Below are 20057 nucleotides of genomic sequence, written 5' to 3' on the forward strand. Positions count from 1 at the left end.
ACTTTAAGTGTGTACCTCATACTCCTGCGGTCCGGGTCGTATCTTTCCGGAAGGAGTTTCCCTAGTGTTTTATACACTATAACCACGGCAACCGGCAAAGGGGCAGCTGGCTCAAGATAGCGTCGTTTCCTGTCAGATACTGTTTGCTCTTCCTTCTGTGGGGCATCGGTCTGAGTAGGTAGGGCAGGGGTGGGCTCCACTGGAAGAAAATAGCAAGAGATAAATTGACCTGGATTTTTTTTTACACGTTTTACATTTTGCAGCTTGACAAATGCTTAGTTTCTGCAGCTTTCCTACCTCTGTGGGAATGAGTGCGGAGGTTGAACTGCGGGAAGTGGACGGACGAGCCAAGCTCTTTGGAGTATTCCTCCTGGATGTCCTGGAACCGAGGCAGCGTCGCCCTCTCCGGATCCGACACATCCAGGTAATCCACGGTCAGAACTGGAGAAGTGGCAGAGAGAACAGGATACGTAGGCAAAAATTAAGAATGATATCTCCGATGTGAGAACTCCCATTTACGCAAAATGTGATTATGGCACTCACTCATGTTGTCAGTGACGATGGTGAAGGGTTTCAGGTACGTTTTCCTAACGTTCTGTGCCAGGGTGTTGGTGTATTCCTCGAAGTTGTGCAGCAGATGGGCGGTGCCACCTTCAGTCTTCTGGATCTGATCCCAGTGCTCCTTGGTGTCAGGATCTAGTATGGCGCTACCTGCACGCACCAAGTTCTGGAAAATGAAACCATAACGATTTAAATTACTGCAAGTAAACGCATCATATAGTCATTAAAGAGCAGTAATGTCACAATGGTGGATGAAGTTGCTCTATTAGTGAGAACCAACCAGTGGAGGGCAGTGTGCCACCAGTGCAACCAGAGCTACAGACTGGGATAAAAAGGTTTTAAGATATTTCCATTGAGGGATTAAAGTTGGGATCCACCCAGGAGAACAGGTAACCACTGGAATTATTTTTTTAAGTGGTCCATGTATCCTGTTTCTACCTCATTGAACTCTGCATCCCTCATGGCAGTGAGGTCGAAGCCCGCCTGCCGGCTCTCGTACTGCAGCACGTGGTTCAGCAGCTGGGCGGCCGTCTTCACGTCATTGCCGTAGTAATGCTGGGTGTTGTTGGTGGCGCTGTGCAGCATGCGCACGATGGTCTTGGAGTGCTCACTGTCCATCCTGGAGCTGTTGCGCCGCAGGTCTTCATTCTGGGAGAAGGGAAGGGTGGAAGGATTTAAAGAGAACAAGCAAGTCAAGGCAGAGGCACATTGAGTGGGTGCGATGACACATGAGAGAAATTGGTCAATCCCGGGATTAGTGCAGCTTTGAAAAGTTCACGCTTTGAGAATTAGACTCAGGTTCAAACACAATAGGTGAAAAATGTGTATAAAACTCCCACAGATTTAATCCTATGAAATCAGTCAATGCAATTTTTCTTTTAAATAAATTCAAGTAATTATTATGATTATTATAAGAAAGATCAATCCAGTGTTGCGCCATTACAAGTGCAACAAAAGCCTGACATTATTTCTTTTGAAGATGTTACTGGTTAGGAATTCAAAATGGGTTTAGAAGTGTTTACATTTTCAGTCTTTTCAAAGAAGTAAATAGAAGAAAGTGTAGGACTAGCTCAAGCCACATTATAACTTAGTAAAATGTCATTACTTTGTAAAATATTTCTGGCCTTAGTGGCAGTATAAATGTTATTCTTTCATTTCTCTTACCAGTTTCTTCAGATGGGAGAAGGTGACGGTGGTACAGTTGAAGAGCTCAGGAGATAACCAGCCCTTCTCCTCGCTGCAATGGCGGATAGCAGTACCTGTACAAATAGAAGGAAAAAAAGTCATTAAAGAAAACGTCTCACAGACAAACAGAAAGCAGTCAAGATCTATTCATTTGATTGTATACAATATGTTAACAAAATGATAATAAGGCACATTAAAACATTTTTTAGTGAAGGTTACTGGGGCCGTATGCAAACAGAATGGCATACGTATTACTCATATATAAAGTAGAAACTGTTCATTTTCAGGGATTTCACAAGAAAAATTCAATCTATATTTTATTAAAAAGGTACTAAAAATGCTAGAATTTAGTCATAAACCGCTTAAAAAGTGTAAAACTCTTCCCATTTTAGTGGTTTAAACATTTCTAACCGTACTGATTAGTTCCAGTCTGATAAAGTTTGAGAAAAGATCTGATCCAAATGAAAAGTCTCTTCCTTTGTTTGAAGATAAGAAATGTCTGAAGCACTCGCCAGTTGGAGCTAAGAGAGGGCGACGAACAGCGTTAGCAAATAAATTCTCCTTTGGGTTTGGGGAGACAACAATAGGGTTGCCATAGTGACGGCGGTAACTAGGGGGTAACCAGGAAAGTGACGGCGCTTTCCTAAGGGACAGGTCAGTGAACTTGAGACACACACACACACACACACACACACACACACACACACACACACACACACACACACACACACACACACACACACACACACACACACACACACACACACACACACACACACACACACACACACACACACACACACACACACACACACACACACACACACACCCACCCAGGTGTTTTTCAAAAAGTCTCTACACACAAAGCCTGTACGCAATTGGCCAATGAGAAAGCCCTGCTGGATTAACGGACCAATCAGAGAGCCTGTGTTTTTAAGCTTCAGGGAGAGTGTGCTTACATGACTTAAAATGCATTAAGTCACAAACACAGCCACCCAGCTTCTGAATCCAGCTGTCATTACTCAATTACTGTGAATACTTTGACACAGAGGCAGGCCTGTTTTATTTTTTTAAGGTTCAGCCAGACATTTTAAACGAATATACTTTTAGAATCCAGTTTTTTGTTAGGTTGTTTGTTGGCGGTTGCTGAGTTCAGATACTACCAATCTTCTCAAGAATTTTTGAAGTTAACCAATTTATAAAATATATTAAATGTCTGCTACCAAATTGTTTGCTGGGTACTTTAAAAAAATAAAAAGTTGAATGTGTGTCGTATTTGAAGATTTTCAGTTTCAGTTTTGTTTAAAACCCCAATAAATAAAGCAAAATCAAATAAAAATACATTTAAATTAGCACTCACCAATAGATCCCTTTGGACAGTTTATTGCGGCGGGGCGTCCGAATTTGGTCTTTGGCCACCAGATGCCTGCATCAAACGCCTTGGGACAGACCTCGTACACCACTGTGGAGGAAAGGACAAATAAAACAGATTTATTTTAGGTGTTGACGTGGTTTTTAACACAATCAAATAGTTAATTCCTGTATATCTGGGTTGAAAAATCTCCAGGACAAACCAAGCTTGTTTATAACTCCTCATACTGAAGTTGAAAAATCCCTCAGTGTTTTCTTTTCTACTTTTTAGACACTTAGCCTTTCCTTAGCGATCATTTCTTTAAAACACGAGACATGATGTCATTCCTAAAGGCAGTGGTGACAGATCCTGCCATGGATGGTCACATCTCAGTGACCCGCAGGACCTGACCAAAGAAACCTCTGGCTTGTTTCATCCCTCCATCCACACTCCCTCCTTGCCTAGACCAATAGTGATTTAACCCTTTAGATCTGAAAAAATGTCTTATGTCTCGACTGAAGAGTGCTTGAGTAAATGTACTTAGTTACATTCCACCTCTTCTTGCATTAACAGTCAAAACACGTTCTGCAGAGCTTCATATTGGGTGGAACAGTTCGCACATTGACATTTATTTTGCATCTATGGGACTTTGTGTTTTCTCTTCCATTCATCTATACTGTATTGTGCCGCTGCCAAGCCAGCTCTCCAGCCAGCCTTAAATCTTCTGCTTGATTGGTCTGCGACAAAGATGCGCAGTTAGCTCGAATACAGCACCGGCAGCTGTGAGCGAACAATGTTTGTCTCCTTTTGACACTTTGCCGATTCATGCAAGCTCACTTGAACACAACCTAAACATTTAAAGGAATATTACAACTAATCTAAAAATATTTTTCTTTCTTAAAATCCCCCCTCTTTATCATGAACACCTTTTTTTAATTGGACAAATGTATCAGAATTCAAGGCTTCATTTATTCATTGATAGTGTTTTTTGAATAGTTATAGACTGGAATGAGTACATTTAACATTTTCATAAAAGTTATAAAGGCTTTTTTTAACCGTCAAAGCTAATATTAAGGATGACTCTTCCTCAATTTCTTATTTTCTTGCCGTAACATTACATTCTGTCGGGAACATACCCTCGCATCCAGTGGGAGTGACTTCAGCGAAGGGGTTATGACAGCGGTTACACTGGCGCCCGATGACTCCTCCTTTGCAGGGGCACTGCCCGGTGATGGCGTCACATGTTCGAGACTCTGAGCCAATAGAGAAACACTCGCAGGGGTAGCAGGTGTCCTCGCCTTCTGGCCGATAGTGGTTTTCCTGCAAGAGAAGACATATTATATTTACTCGATTAAAATTAAGCGTTAGATGTGCTTTAAGTGCATTTTTAAGGTGATTCGATGCTGTTTTAACTGAACCGTGTTGTATTATGTATTCCTTTTACCTTGCAGCGACACTCTCCAGTGGTCTTGTTGCAGTCTTTATGAAATCCTCTGTTAGTGTCACAGTGACAGGGTCCACACATCGGACTGCCCCACCAGCCTTGAGGACACGGTTTCTCCACTCTGTCGTCAAAAACAACGGCACATTAGTTAAAGCGAGTATAATTGCAATTTATAAATTACCAATGTATTAAACTAACTGAGATTGTGACAGCGTAAAAGGTGCCACACAATAGGAACTGCAGGTTAAAGGCTCAAGCCACATGCAAAGTACATTCAAATGTACTTATTTATTAACGTATTTCCACTGCTTTTTATTGAATGAAATGGTATCAGCTTGGACAAAAGGCTCCATATCTGATAGTTGACAATCTGTCCAGTTTATCTGCAACTAAACGCTGTCTGTCGCCCTGAATCTAGAATAAACTTCCTCTACGCTTTAAAGTCAGGTAACAAGGTGTGACCCATTGACACAACACACACACTGAGTCTCTATCTCCCTCTGGAGATCTCCGACTGGGAGATGTGATCTGATAGGGGACGACCAGCAGTGTGAGGGCAGCGGTGACTAGACAAGTATGGAGGATCAGTCGGGCATGGAGGGGGAATCCCACATCCTGCTTAAGAGAGGAAGTGATGCGTGTCATAGGGGTCAGGGTTCAGGAGAAATGGCTGCTTCTCAATCAGGGCTGGCTAATTCCTGTGTGCACTCAGACAATGCAGATCCAACACTTTCTGCACATAAAAATGTGAGTATTTCCTTTTTGTTTCTTAACCCTCTCTCTCTCTGTGTATAAACAATCGAGCTCAGATTACTGCCTAATAAAACTGCTCTTAATGACAAAAAGAGCAAGAGCCTAACATACCTAAGAGAAGATAAGTGCGCTTTTCTCTGGATAGAAAAGACTGTCTCCGAGGAAGCATTTAGCATGTTTCTTTAAATGCAGTTAAAATATATTATTTATAAATGTTTTTGATTTTAATTTAAGATCTAAATAGGTAGAATATGTAGCATTTGAAATGTTTCTTGAGACAAAGAAGATCATGGTGTGCTACTGGGTCAACTTCTGCAGAATCTAATATAATAAGGTTTCGGATAAGCAGAAGACGACTTTCTTAAGAAGGGACCTTACTTGTTTTCACAGTATTGGCCGAAGTGGTTCTGTCCACAGTCACAGGTGTAGCCGTGGGAGGAGCTTGGTTTGCGAACGCAGGTGGAAACATGCTCACAGGGGTTAAGCTGGCAAGCATCCACACACTCCTTACCAAAATAACCTGCAAGACAAAGAGAGAACAGCGTGGAAGGACAATCAGACGTTGCTGAGAGACAAGTAGAGTTTTAATCAAGTGGATATGTTTTGGGCAAGTGTATATTACCTGGGTCGCAGACACAGGTGTGTGTGCTCCAGTCATCGCTGCAGTGACTGTTCTCAGGGCAGATGTTGGAGTCACAGGGGTCGGCCACGTCACAGCCGTCCTCCACGTGGATCTTCAGGCCCTTAGCCATGTTCACGTTGGCAATATTGGTGGACGTCTCGCCCATACGCACACCCTGGTGGAAGGCACACAATATGGTTAAGAAGAAGAGAAATGATAAGTGGTTAAAGAAAAAACAAGATTAGCACATGCACTTACCTGTATGCATCCGACAAATCCTTTTCTGACATTGTTTCCATCTCCAGGCAAACCTCCTAAATGAAGAGTTTGCAGCTTCAATCCTGGGAGTTCATTACCGATCTCCACTGACTTCTGCTTAAAAACACAGGACAGAAATGGACTAAATTAAACTCATTTCTGGATTTAGCATTTAAAAAGCCTTAGCTTATTTGAAGACGATGAAATGAACGATGAAACACCTGAAATAGTTAGGTCAGCTAATATTCTCACAGGATTTGTTGCTGTTCTGAGTTTGAATCTTAATGGTATTTCAGATGTTTTTATCCATTACCTGATAAACGCCGTAGTCCAGAGAAACAGAAGCCATGTATTTGATGTCTTTTCCGTCTTTAACGCTTCTCAGTTCTACCAGCAGGTGATGCCACTCCCCGTCATTGACCCGAACTTTGGGGAAGCTAAGTGACGCTACCAGCTGGTCCCTCAGTAACACCTCCATACGGACCTGTTGCTCACTCACCTGCGTGGAGTACAGATTACAAACAATGACAAGACTGCGGGAGTTGCATTTTATGATGATGATGCCGTTTTGGCTTACATTTGTTGACAATGTGCTATATACTGTATCTCACCATGAGGTTGATGGTGGAGTAGGCTCCGGCGTTGACCTGCATTAGGGTGCCAGCAGGCTGCCTGGTGCGAAACATGAGGCCCATGTACCAGGGAACAGCCACGGTGATGTCCAACTCGCTCCAGGAGATCAGAGCCTGGCCGTCGAAGAACTGAGGAGAAGGCATCACTGGACAAGAGAGGGGAAAGAGGAAATATGATTTGTGTTTAAGCATTTTAAGGATAATTATATGCCACATTAATATTGAAACGTATCCTCTTCAGTGAAGTGAAACAGAAACTAAAACAATGGGGAGATAAGTAGCAACCATGTCTTTGTGACAGGAAGCAAAATAGTAGAAAAGTAGTCTTTATTTTTGAGAAACACAAGCATTAACAATTCCACTTTTATGTTAAAGAGGCAGTTTTAAATTATATTTTAACTATAAATATTCTTAAGTGGTTGCTTTGAATGTAACGTATTTGGTTTTTGAATTAAACACATGGCTTAAGAATTAATAGCTTGGTTACGATGCTTAGCCTATAGGCCTACGTGGATTTATGCTTGTTTACATATTTTTCTTCATTATGGGTAATAAAATTGCTGTTTTATGATTTATGATTTCACAGTTATTCCTCAACTAACATTCCTGTCCAGACAGACATTCTGAAAATCCACAGAAAATCCAACGCAAAAATCACATACTACAGTATATAGACAGTAAGGTCCTGTACAGTAAGTGTTGAGAGAGAGATCATGTGACACACACACACACTCCGAGGGTCCATCCATCAGCACAACATACAAAGTGTTTCCTCCCACATAATCTACAGCATAAACCCAGTATGTCCTCAGTTCCCCAGGGCACATATTTCCACAGAAGTGTTCACCAATACACACCTACACAAGCTGTAATTATGGGACAAAGCACATTTCCTGTTAGCCACATTAGCTTCAGCCAGACTAATTTACCAAAGCTTAGTAATACATAAAGTGAAAACAAAATCAGCCACTCCTTATTATGATTAACTTATCAACACTCAGCTTTGAATAATAAGAATAAAAGAGTCCACAGGCAGAAAGGTGCTTTAAGCTAAATGTGAGCAGGTTAGCATGCTCCTTCAGTATGTTAACATGCTCACATGCTAACATTCTGGAGTTAGATTGATCAGGTTCCTCTAAGTTCAGCCACACATTTATTTCTTATATTCATTATTAAGCTTTTTTAAATTGACATTTTCTAACTGTTTTTTTTAAGATAAAAGAGCAAATCTTAAACATCTAAGTCTTCAAATTCTGCCAAATCAGAGCTTGCATTTTACCTTATCTACTCTAAGTTAGCATTACAGAACTCATCCCAAAAAGAAAAGGTGGATGAATAAAAGGTGGATTTCAGTCTTTTCATGTCGGTCCAGTCTGGATCATTTTGGCAGAAAATCCACCATAACAAATCTCCTGTTTCTCGTGTGGCAGCTAGGTGTGCTTTGCCTCAGTCCAAATGTGTCAACAAGCAACATAACAGCCAAAAACCTCTTCCCAGCTTGCTGTGATCACACCCCAGTTTAGATACTGGATACAAGGCCTGGCGCTGGCTAGGCGGCTACCTCATAGACGAGAGGGCAAGAAGAGGAATTCACACCTTCGCACATTGTTTGGAAGATCGCCCCGAAGGAGGAAATCAAAGTTCTCTATTTACTAAGGAAGAACATGAGACTGGTTATGGAAATAGCAAAATAGTTAATACCCAACTACATGTAATTATCTATAAGTACTCTGTATAGGTCCGTGTCAGAGTAACATGAGGTAACACATATAGGAGGTCAGCGTGCGCATGTGTTTGTTTTGTTTCATCCTTTGTCTGCTGTTTAGGTGAGTCAGAGAGTTGGTTCTTGTCCTTTAACTTCAGACCTGAGGCTATCCTTAGTGTGTGTACAGTAGAAAGCTTCACCGTGAATCTCCATTGAATCTGCTGCATGACTCAAACTGACTCAGGGGAGGAGCTCTTTATCCCGTTTGATCTCCCACACACACTCTATTTCCTGGAAGTCCTTCAGACTCACACACTGTGCACTTACTGTAGGTAAACACAGACTTTTTGATCTTCAGAGATAAGTCTTCTTCTCACCTTGTTCACAATTCTTGCCTCCATAACCGGTTGGGCAGTCGCAGCTGTATGTACTCCACTTGCTGACACACACTCCTCCGTTCTGGCACACGTCGTCCGTGCAAAAGTTTTTCTTTGCTGGACAACCTTGAAATTGAACACATAGATTGTCATGAATTTGTGAAGAGTAAGTAGATAATCAGCAAGAGTATTTGTCCTAATAATAAGCAATGTTGAGCATGGCTTAAGTTTACCACGCAGCATATCATACCTGCCGCGGTGCCGTTGTTGGCGATGTAGCTGGCCATGTCGATGGGTTTGCTGTCGATGGTGAGGTTTCTCATGCAGCCCACAAAGTCCCTATTCCTGACCGGGAAGTCCTCAGGTAGGTTGGGAACCCCGCCCAGCAACAGCGGACCAGTCAAGTCCAGTGACCTGCAGAAGACATAGACAGAAAATGGATTAGGCTGAAACCCAAAATGTAGAAAATCACCTTTAAATGAATATTTGTCAATGTTTAAAATAAACCAGAAAAAAAAGAGGCCTAAGTGGACACATGCACACACACTTATTTGTATCTCTACATACTGTAGTTGCAACAAGGATACCAGAGCTTTGCAAAGAGTGTACAAGTGAATCGAAAAAAATATAATTTTGAAAATTGTTCTGGTCAGTGGCATTTCTCTGGTCACAGTACTGGTCTAAAACCTAAATTTGTATTTTATATATTATAAATACTCCTGACACCTTCGTAAAAAATGTGGCGGTATGTGACATCCATATTGTACCTTGTTCAAAGTTAATACAAAATATTGCTAATTATGGTAAATGAAAGTTTAAACTGAAATGTCCTTCTGTGTGCCTTAATCTCACTCAAAACAATTTCCACAACAAAACAGGGTATGTATATTTGTATATTTCAGTAAGAGTATCCTCCAAATGCCTCTCAGCCTCTGTGACCTGTGCAACAAGTTCCTGAAGGAATGTAACCTCATTAACTCCCCTTTGAAGCTCTCTCCCTGACTGTCCCCACCCTCTGCAAACTAAATGTGTCCCAGCATGCTAGCTCTCCATAAAGCTCATTAAAAAAAAGTCTCACGCTTTAAAAATAAAAACTCATTAGTGTTTGGTACACAGTCAATCGGTTGAAACCTGTGTGGAGGCGAGCTTTGCAGTGTATAAGGCCATGTTTGACAGCACGAGGATGAACTCAGATTAGAAGACAAAAAGAAGGGAGGGTACAGTGTAATCTTTTGCAATGAAGGCACTTTAACATAACCCCTAAGGTAGAACATATTAACAAATTAGTCTGACTAGTTTGTGTGCGGAGTGTGTGTGTGTGGTATGTGTTGGAGATCATGCGTGTTAAGGCCTAAACAGAGAAAGACAGAAGCAACACAAATGTATCACAAATTTAAACTGAATGTTGAGAAAATCGGCTAAAGAAAACACGAAAGACTGCATTCAGCATTGTTATGCGATTATTATATATTGAGCAGTTAGGTAAGCAGTAGGTGGCGCCATTTGTCCAGTTGCAAAAAAGAGGGCGAAAAAAGATGGCGTCATAAAATGGTACAAAAAGAAGCATGCTCATAATTTATCCTCTTAATCTTTTTCCATTGCACTTTGTCGCATTTCCCTTTTACCGGTACATTGACCCTTTCACTTTAACCAAGCGCTAAAATGTGTTAACGATATTTCAATATTTTTACCAAGACAAAATAGACTATCTTACTTCTTCTGTCCGGTCTGGGTGCCCTGGGCGGCGCAGGAGTAGTTTCCGATCTGCTTTCCAAAACGTATCGCCATGGAGATGTCACAGTCGTCCACAGCAACCACAGCCACCTTTTCTCCAGAGGGTCCATGGGGGATGCCAAGACGCCCAATGTTCGGCTGAAAAACAACAACAACATAAGTTAGAATCATCATTTTCAGGTTGTTTATGGAGCAGGTCAAGTAATTAGATAACAATAAATGTTAATATATTGAATCAGCTATAACACCTGAACACCATAAGTTGGGAATAGACAAGAAAAATAGCGAACAAGCAGAGAAGCAAAGAGAAAGAGTTAGCTAAGAGTAATGGATAAATGGTGAAATAAAAGAAAGCTAAAAAGCTACATTTAAGGGATAGACTATTGATAGCGATAGCATAATAGCAGAAAAGCTAATTGTACATACTTTAAAAAATGCAAACTTAAACAAACCTACTTATATCAGACAGTTCAATTGTATGTAAAAAAAAAGATTGGCACATCAACTAAATCCAATATAATGGCATAAATAGTTGAACAAATATCCAGATTCAAATAAATGACAGGTGCTGTAAATCTAGGGGTAAATGAGTTCATCTAGCTGTGGAGGTACGTTTGAGGAAAACTTTTAAGAACCACTACTCTACACTGCATGGAATCGCTCAAAATTAACTTTTTTACAGTGTATTGACATGGTAAATATCAATGGAATTAATAAGTAATAACGTGTAATGCTTGATTTCTTTCAATTCGAGAAACTTGGCTGAGTTTCGATGCTTGATCAGTGCAGGTCAGAGCTACGCAAACAATTGTTTCTCTGACTTTAGCCGACTTGTAGTAGAAGAACAACGTTTTCTAATGGCTTAGGAACCACAAAAAGCCCATTGTACATTAGCTTGCACCTAATGATTACAAAGTAGGCTAATTCCTCCATCAAGAATCGTAGCCGACAAACGTTGATCTTAGAAAATGTTGATCAGCTTAGGAAATCGGACCACCAAATCGCTTTAGTTTTGGCAATATCTAACCTGAGACCCAAGTGCAGTGGAGCGTATTACTCAACAATAGAGGCATTGGAACAGGAAGCAGGAGGAATTTGAGGAGTTCAATAAAATAAATGTTTCCACCAATTAAATAACACTCCTTTCATAAACCTGAAAGCTACAATTTGGAGCAATTTTTGGGAAATAAAAAAATAAACTTGTATTCTTGAGATGAATAAAGTTGATATGGCAATTTGTACTAACATATGTACAGTGAATTTGCACAATAAACATTTTACTTTCGTGCTGTGGGTGGCTTACAATGGATCAAAAGTGATTAGGTACCACTATTTGCTATCAACATCTCATGACTACAACAACACACAACAATGGGACTACAGATCCCAGAAATGATCACAGCGCAGTGTTTACATAAGACACTGTTTAGAGGTTTGACTGTGAGAGCAAAAGAGATTTTAAACCACGCTGGTTGCATTTACAGTTTACAGCTCAAAGAAACAAAATAATTTGTTTTTGTTGTTATTATCTTATCTCACACATTGTGTTGCGTTGCCATCTTTCATATGATGTTGAAAAAAGTTGACAAAAGAAGCGGGACAGATGGAGAAAGGAGAAGAGAGGCATGCATAGATAGACAATGTGTGTGCATGTGTTTTTCTGCTTCATAAATAGGATTAGAGTAATGAGATACTGGTGGGTCGTTGCAAACAAAGGAGGAGGGGAAAAAAAGAAAGAAAAAAGAACAAGCTACATACAAAAATAGGGAAGGAGACGGACCAGAAATAAGAGCCTGGTAGGGAAAGACAAAGAGAAACGGCCAGACGGGTCAAAATGAGCGACAGAGGGAAGCAGTGTCTATTTTGGCTCAGGTGGACTCCGGTCCGGACATATTTTCCAACCCACAGGGAGTTTATCACTGCCACAAAAACACTTTCACACTTTCCATAAAGACAAGCAGGAAGGGAGAGTGAACAATACTCTGACGCCATTGCTGTTTTCTTCTTTTCATCTTTAATAATCTGATTTATTTTCTACATTTTGATGCTATCCAAGATGTAAACATTACCATACAAAATCGTAATTCTTCTGCGGTTCTACATAATTAGTTGGATGTTGTTATTAGCAACATGTTAAAGTAATGTTTTTTTTAAAGTTATAAAGGAAAAACTATCATCCATCATCATAAGGTAAATCTTCAAATGTCTTTTTGTCCCAAACTTTTTTATTTACTATAATATAAGACAAAAAACACATTTTAAAAACTGGGGAAATTATTAAGTAATTATTATATAAAAATTGCTGATTCATTTCGGTCATTCCACTAAGCACCAGTTCAATAATTGCAGCTTTAATGTTACTTGATCATAATTGTATTTACAATGAAGAAGTTCAAAATGGAATGAAATGTACAGAGCCTGGGTTCATGCTGTTTAGTCACATGCTTTTCCCTTTGTTAGTATCTTTGAATAACTGTATTGTATGTGGGGCATGTAAAGCAATCATAGTAGTAGGAAACCACACCCCTATCACTGGCTAGCCCCCCCCCCCCCCCCCTGCTCTCTATCTACAGGTGCCTACTTGTGTTAACCCTTCCACCATCACGTGTGAACAAGTAAACAGTTGGCACAAGCAGCATTATTCAAATCAGAAAAGCCTGTGATCAAGTGAGTGGAAACTAAACACAGAGAGAGCTCTTTTGTTCAGAAAGTGGCAAAGCCTGGAGCCCAAAGCTGGAAATAAGTTGGTATAATGCCGCCAGCAGGAGGAGAACAATGAAAGCCTGAAGACAAAGAGCAGTTTTCAGAGATGCTCAACAGGGCCGATAGAAAGGAAAAGGGCATAAGAGAAAGGGAAAAAGTCTACTCTTGTGTGCCAACATTCACAGCAGAGAGCAGACGTTTAATAATCATTGTGATTGGACAGTGTGCTGTAAGTGAGTTTTGTTGTAGTGAGTCTCCTAAGAGGGAAACAATTTTATATATATTAATTCTGATTCAGTGGGAAAAACGCTTGAGATTTTGCTCGATATTCTACTTTTTGACATATTTCTTGTCTGTCTTTTGTCATTCTACATAAATCTTTATAGATTTGAAGATATTAAGGGGCAACAGAGAAGAAGTTCCCTAATTCTTCTTATAACAACTACTTACACACTAGGATTAGTAGCATTTTAAAGGAGCAGTACATCATTTCGGATGTTCTTTGATTTATTTCCAAGAGGGAGAGGAAAAGATGTGAATCAATCTCATGCCTGTGCGTGTCATATTGATGAATATACTTCCTGAAATGTCAAAAAAGTGAAAAATGAGAGGGAAAGTCTGATGACCGTAGAAAACCTTTTCAAGGGCAACAAAAGGTAGTTTTTCTGATAAAGACATTCTCTCTATTGGTGACTCTTCTAACAGAGGAATCTGTAGTTTAACTGATTACAATCTTATCATCTCTTTTGAGTTCAATCCAGCGAAGAAGGGATGAGATAAGACAGGAAGCAAAACACAGGAGAGGCGGAGATACCCAGATATCGTTCATAATGGACCCGCAACCCATACGACTCGGGGTGCAGCTGTTACATGGGCTGATAACTCATCGACTGACATGTATATACACACAGTGTGTAAGCGCTACATGTATTTAAGGTGTCTGTGTAATGTGTGTGTAATATGTAGGGGATAAGGAGCATTAACGCAGCTGTTAGTACATCACTGCTGCTGGCTCACTTCCCACGCTACACCACTTTAAAACACATGCTCACAAGCACTCACTGGACGGATGAGTGACACCGACGAATACTGCCAAACACACCGTGTCAGTCACGCCAATCAGAATAGTATCCAAACCAAATATCTGACGCGTGACAATGTAAGTAATGTCAGTCATCAATGTAAGTAATGTAGTCATCTCAACTCCACAAACTTTACACATGGAGATCACTGCCCTGAAATCTTCATTGAGGTTCAAAACTAAATAATGGGAATACCCGATTAACAGGGCTTTAAGAAATATGGTTATTTTAGTATTAAGAAGCTCTTTGTTTGCCAATTTTAAAAGCCTCTGTTAGATGAATATTCAAAAATAAGAGGTGATATTATACTCAAAATTGTTTATTGGTATACCCATCCATCGATCCAATGTGAACCACTTATCCAGAGTCGGGTGGCGGTCATTTTATCATTTAATCCTTTTATTTCAAGGCTTAAACCATGATATTTAGTTAAAATCTTTATTAATTTCATTGGAAAATCTTTGGAAAATTGGTGTTAGTTAGCTGAGTGTGTGTGTTAGCTTTGTAACCATTCCCGGTCCAACTTGTATATGGTTTCAGGCTTCTTTCTGACCCCTGCTGCACTTGGCCCGCTCTTTGAGGGGCCCCATGAGAGCCTCTCATTTACCCTCCGCCCGACTCTGGGCCGCAGAAGATCCCCTCTCTCTCTCTAACGTGTCGTCTCCAGGGGCGCTAGGCTTGCCGCAGCCATGGTAACGCACTTGATCCCCACAGCTAGCCACAAAGACGTGGAGGGCAGAGGACACGAGCGGAATGAGGAACACACACACACACGTACGAAAATACACCAAGTAATGCCACATGCAATTAAAAAAACACACTTTTTCCCAACATCCAGTGCTCACGCAGGATATAGCTCTAATTAAGCACACACACACACACACCTTCTCCCTCAAACTATCACACACAATTCTTTCAACCTTGGGCTGCCTGTCAAAGCCGACATTATATCTCAAGCAGCCCCGCGGCCGGGATGAAGAAGCTTGCTCTGCAGATTGAGTTACATGCAAAACACAGTTCGACAGTTTGGACAGAAAACACTGTCAGAACGTGGTCACTAATTACCAGGAGTGTGTGTGTGTGTGTGTGTGTGTGTGTGTGTGTGTGTGTGTGTGTGTGTGTGTGTGTGTGTGTGTGTGTGTGTGTGTCTGTGTGTGTGTGTGTGTGAGTGTGAGTGTGAGTGTGTGTGGAGGGAAGGATGGAAGGAATACTCTTGGGTCATTATGTGTTTATGCGTGTGTTTGGGGAACTATGGGAAGGATGTCTGCAGAATGTGTTTAAGCGTGTGTGTTGAGTGATCAAGCAGCAAGTTTGTATCTGTGTGCGTGTGAGGCAGGAAGTGGCTAGCGGAGCTGCAGACGGCCACGCGGTTCACTTCGATAATAAAGGAAAAACGGCGCACAGTCTTATTTGATTTGGGATCGCCTCAGGAAACGCCATTGTTTCTCTGACTGATAAGAATTACACTTGCTTTAAGTTGGGTTTGCTGTGTTCCTCTTGGACAGTATGTAACAATAAGAATGAAGCAAACATGTTTTCATTGTCAGAAAGTATCCATAAAATGTCTGTTATATTTTGGCTACATAAACTGGAGCCAAAATAAAGATGGGCACTAAACCAAACAAGTATCTTTCGCAAGAGTGTATGTGTGTGTGTGTGTGTGTGTGTGTGTGTGTGTGTGTGTGTGTGTGTGTGTGTGTGTGTGTGTGTGTGTGTGTGTGTGTGTGTGTGTGTGTGTGTGTTTGAATAATTCACACTTCTAGGTTTACAAAGCCAGAGGGCAGGTGAGGTAATGTGGACATGACAGAGAGTGTTCCTGCCAAAGGGAAGGTGGGACACACTAGCCTGTGCATGACAGGGCCAAAAAACAACTTTATACACACATGCACTCACACACACACACATGCACTCACACAAACACACACACATAATTCCCAGAGGCTCTACGCTAGGCTACGATGTCCCGTGTTCAAGCCTATATGTTACCTCATCACACTTCTTTCCATCAGTGTAACAGATGGGCAGCGGCCATTGTTGGCTTGTAGCTTTCAAGCAGCAAAACAAATAAGCGGACGACACAAAAACTGATGTAAAGGTAACTGTATACTATCTGGAATGGGTTGGAAAAAAATTCCTTTGACAATTGGACAAATATGTCCACCTGATTGTACAGAGACATCAATGGGATTACCGTATGGTGGAATGTTTTCAAGCATTTGATAAAGCATATTTTACAGGCACGTTTTGTCCATTTGATTTATTCTCCAGGATTGATCTTTGGCTTTTATTCCTCTGTCTTCTTTTATAAGGACATTGGATATGTTTAGTTATGATGATCAAATGGGAATGGCATTTTGTTGCCACATTTTAGCTCACAAAAATAATGATAGCAGTGTGAATTTTGAAATGTTTCATGCTGCACCAACAAGTGTCCTTATCAGAACCAAAAATGATGGGAACATAATTTCATGTTGTGGTGCTACTACAGGACTTAAGCTAAGCTAAGCTAACCTTCCCTCGTTCTACCTTTAGAGGCATTTAGCGCACAGACTAATGGTGTCAAATCTCGTATTTAAGTCTCGGCCAAAAAATAAATGGTTCTTTCCCGACAGCGAGAAACTAGATTTATCATAGTTAGCAATATGTTGTTTTTCAAGTTAACATGAATTATGGGTCTTGGAGTCAAATAACCAAATTCCTTTCTGTTGCAGTAAAACATTCCTGGGTTGAAAAAAAGCTACCTTCAATCCTACACATTTAAAATATATACCACTTATCTAAATCTGACCTTTGAGACCACAGCTGTTGTACATTGACCATCTACCATTATCTCATACAGCCTTATGGAGAGCACAGGATAAAGCCATTAAGGAACACTAGGACTGATGCTAATGTGTACCAGTAAAAGCAGTGGCACAATAAAACTGAACTTGATAGGGATCATATAAGAGATAAGAGAAAAACATTAGTGGAAAGAGATAAGATGAGGAGACAGGCGCAAGAGGAGGAGGTCATAAACCATATAGATGTCTTCTTTCACTTCATACACTATTCATTTTTATCTCTCCTATTCTTTCCCCCCTTAAATTCCACTGTCTGTATCTCTCAACATTAATAAGAGGTTTAGGTCATGCTAGGTGAGCTGTGTGAAATGTCCTACTTTCAGTGAAACACACTCCTTCACATCACAGGAGGATGGAATGTAAATTTGAGGGAAGGTGAAGAGAATTAGACATGTGAAAGACAAAGATGTACTGGGTTCGGCAGTCATGTATGAAGGCGGTCTGCAGTGACAGATTTATCAGATGTATCTTCATTCCTCAGTGACACAACGCTGTACACATCTGCTCTTCCTGACTAGTCAACTCAATCATCAAGAGAAATAAATATGACCATGAAAAAGCTAAACCGATGAAGGTGTTTTACGACCAATTCGTAACACCTGTGTTGAGACCCCCCCTTTCTTTATATGTGGCTTCATTCACCTCTTCGAGCTTCAGAAGCAGATTTATTATCTACCGGTGTCTAAAGTAAAGCTGAAGTGTTTTACTTAGTATTAGTACATCAGTGTTATATGGTTCTCATTACATGCGTCATACACACAATACTGTCCTATATCTAGTTGTGAACATATTGTATGTGCAATATACGGCATAATGCACCATTATCAACTGGTATTGCTCAAAATGCATGCCTTAAATAGATATTACAGAATGTACACTTTAAAAAATAATATAATATTTAGTATTTTTACCATAAGCAGTATCTTGCAGTATCAGTTAAACCCCTTCACAAGTGCTGTTACTCACACACAAACACATACATACACACTTACATACAGACAAATAAATAGGCAATTATCCAATTACAAACCACTGATGCCCATTAGGCATCTAAGTGTAACAAGTGAAGATTAAGGATACAATCACAATGAAATCCCTTTAACAATAATACAGTATAAACAAAAGAGTGTGAGCCTCGAGAGACTTGCTGTCCTTGCTTATTACAAGAGCCATCTCAGACGATTTCTGAGAGTTGTTAATCCTCCCTGACAGAATCGATGCTTCCGCAAGCTCAAAGCTGCCAAAGAAAACACACTCACTGCTCAACGTGTCTCTCACCTACCTGTCTGCAGCCTGCCAACTGCAAAGGCTCAGACATGTTTACTTCACCTGAACAAACTTCAATGCATGAAGTCAATGAGAGCTGACAAATGTGCAAGAAGATATTGTGACAGTTCTGCTCATATACATTTGGGGTGTATTTTTAGGTATGAGTAACAAAGACAGAGCCTGAGAGATGACACGTCTGATATAAAACAACCCACTGTCCCTACCTGCCTCATGGAGTCAGACCCTGACCTCTGTGTCCACTAGAGAAACATTAGACAATTATTTAACAGAAAAGTGTGAGAGCAACCGCATGCAACACCAGGCCAAAGCAGGGGTTGTTTTGCACTTATTAAGTCACCCTGTGGAGTTTTTGACCAGCAGTATCGCTACAGAGCAATATTTTTTAGGAATGGTTGCTGCTTTGTTAATGACTTCACCAAGACGTCAAAAACAGGAGACAGAAGAATGCAGAAAGTCACACGGGAACTGCTACAGCCAACCAGAAACCACACCGAAATCTACAGCAGCCTCTTCTATAGTCCAGACCAGAGGCAGGCTAAATAAGAGCCAACACTCTAGCGTTAGAGGCCATGTTACCTCTGTGAGGTAAGCATGTACAGCAGAGATAGTCCAGTAGACTGTACTAGAAGCAGAGCAGGGACTACATGATACCCGGGGGAGCGGGGGGGCACCCATGGGGACTATAGGCTAGAGGTAAGAGGTTACCTCCTTCTGATTGAGCTCCAGCCAGGCAGTATAGAGAGGGAGCCGCAGAGCCCCGCTGGAGTCCATCAGACTCCCCCCTTCCTGGTAGAGAAACACCGTGGGAGAAAGACACACACCGCGTTAGACCTGCAGCCCACAACCAAGCCACGTCACTACATGTGTGTGTGTTATGATGTTGATGTTGTCATGTATATGCAAGTGCGTTTCTCCAGTTGAAATACCCATCAATGAACAACAAAGCAGCAGAAACACAGAGGACACAAGTCACACAATAAACCAAACGCACTAACCAATGGAGTCTGGTGACTATAGGAAGAGCATAGAGTGGCTTCAGCTTCCCATCAGAAAGAGCTGCTGTTAGTAAGGTAAGGCTTAAGCATATTCTAAATATAGCTAACAGTCTACTGATATGGATTGTGTTAGGTGGTCCTCTCTTCATTGCTTAACTTGTGTTAGCGTGCCTGTTTCTCAAAACTAAAAGCATGCCGCCACAATCTACTGTAGGTAATAAAAGGACTATGGGTATGTACAACCCTACTTCAAACAATCCGAACAATCCCTTTCAGAGTTACATTGTAGTGTGCATGTGCTGCATGTATGGTGCAGACCGAGACATACGTGCTTAAGTGTCTGTGGTTGGATCTGCTACCAGCCAATTTGCCAACAATAATGACATCTAAAGTAAACCATAATTCCTTCCTGCCCACTTCAAAAACACCTCTCCGACCTCCTCAGACAATAGGCAACAACTCATGCGCTGCCGCCTTTGGACAAAGATGTCTCTGACAGATTTATATCACACTGTGAAATAC

The 20057-nt window shown here is 40.9% G+C and overlaps 1 protein-coding gene across 6 annotated transcripts in view; it reads right to left on the minus strand.

The window, feature by feature from the left end:
* celsr1a (cadherin EGF LAG seven-pass G-type receptor 1a) overlaps nucleotides 1-20057 on the minus strand; it is an 81298-nt gene that overhangs the window by 13124 nt on the left and 48117 nt on the right. For 3 of the 6 annotated variants that reach the window (XM_034131427.1, XM_034131424.1, XM_034131425.1), the window contains exons 7-23: nucleotides 19246-19326; nucleotides 10603-10760; nucleotides 9139-9302; nucleotides 8889-9014; nucleotides 6786-6952; nucleotides 6488-6673; nucleotides 6175-6291; nucleotides 5917-6091; nucleotides 5673-5814; nucleotides 4542-4662; nucleotides 4234-4417; nucleotides 3107-3208; nucleotides 1726-1820; nucleotides 1000-1209; nucleotides 544-727; nucleotides 298-441; nucleotides 16-199 (exon numbers count right to left, since the gene is read on the minus strand). In XM_034131427.1, the coding sequence (XP_033987318.1) occupies nucleotides 16-199; nucleotides 298-441; nucleotides 544-727; nucleotides 1000-1209; nucleotides 1726-1820; nucleotides 3107-3208; nucleotides 4234-4417; nucleotides 4542-4662; nucleotides 5673-5814; nucleotides 5917-6091; nucleotides 6175-6291; nucleotides 6488-6673; nucleotides 6786-6952; nucleotides 8889-9014; nucleotides 9139-9302; nucleotides 10603-10760; nucleotides 19246-19326 (2540 nt within the window). The remainder of the gene's footprint in view (nucleotides 1-15; nucleotides 200-297; nucleotides 442-543; nucleotides 728-999; nucleotides 1210-1725; nucleotides 1821-3106; nucleotides 3209-4233; nucleotides 4418-4541; nucleotides 4663-5672; nucleotides 5815-5916; nucleotides 6092-6174; nucleotides 6292-6487; nucleotides 6674-6785; nucleotides 6953-8888; nucleotides 9015-9138; nucleotides 9303-10602; nucleotides 10761-19245; nucleotides 19327-20057) is intronic. The other 3 variants (XM_034131426.1, XM_034131429.1, XM_034131428.1) reach the window with 3 other exon arrangements.

Source organism: Trematomus bernacchii, unplaced genomic scaffold (assembly GCF_902827165.1).
Source record: "Trematomus bernacchii unplaced genomic scaffold, fTreBer1.1, whole genome shotgun sequence".
In the NCBI taxonomy this organism is placed as follows: Eukaryota; Metazoa; Chordata; class Actinopteri; order Perciformes; family Nototheniidae; genus Trematomus; species Trematomus bernacchii.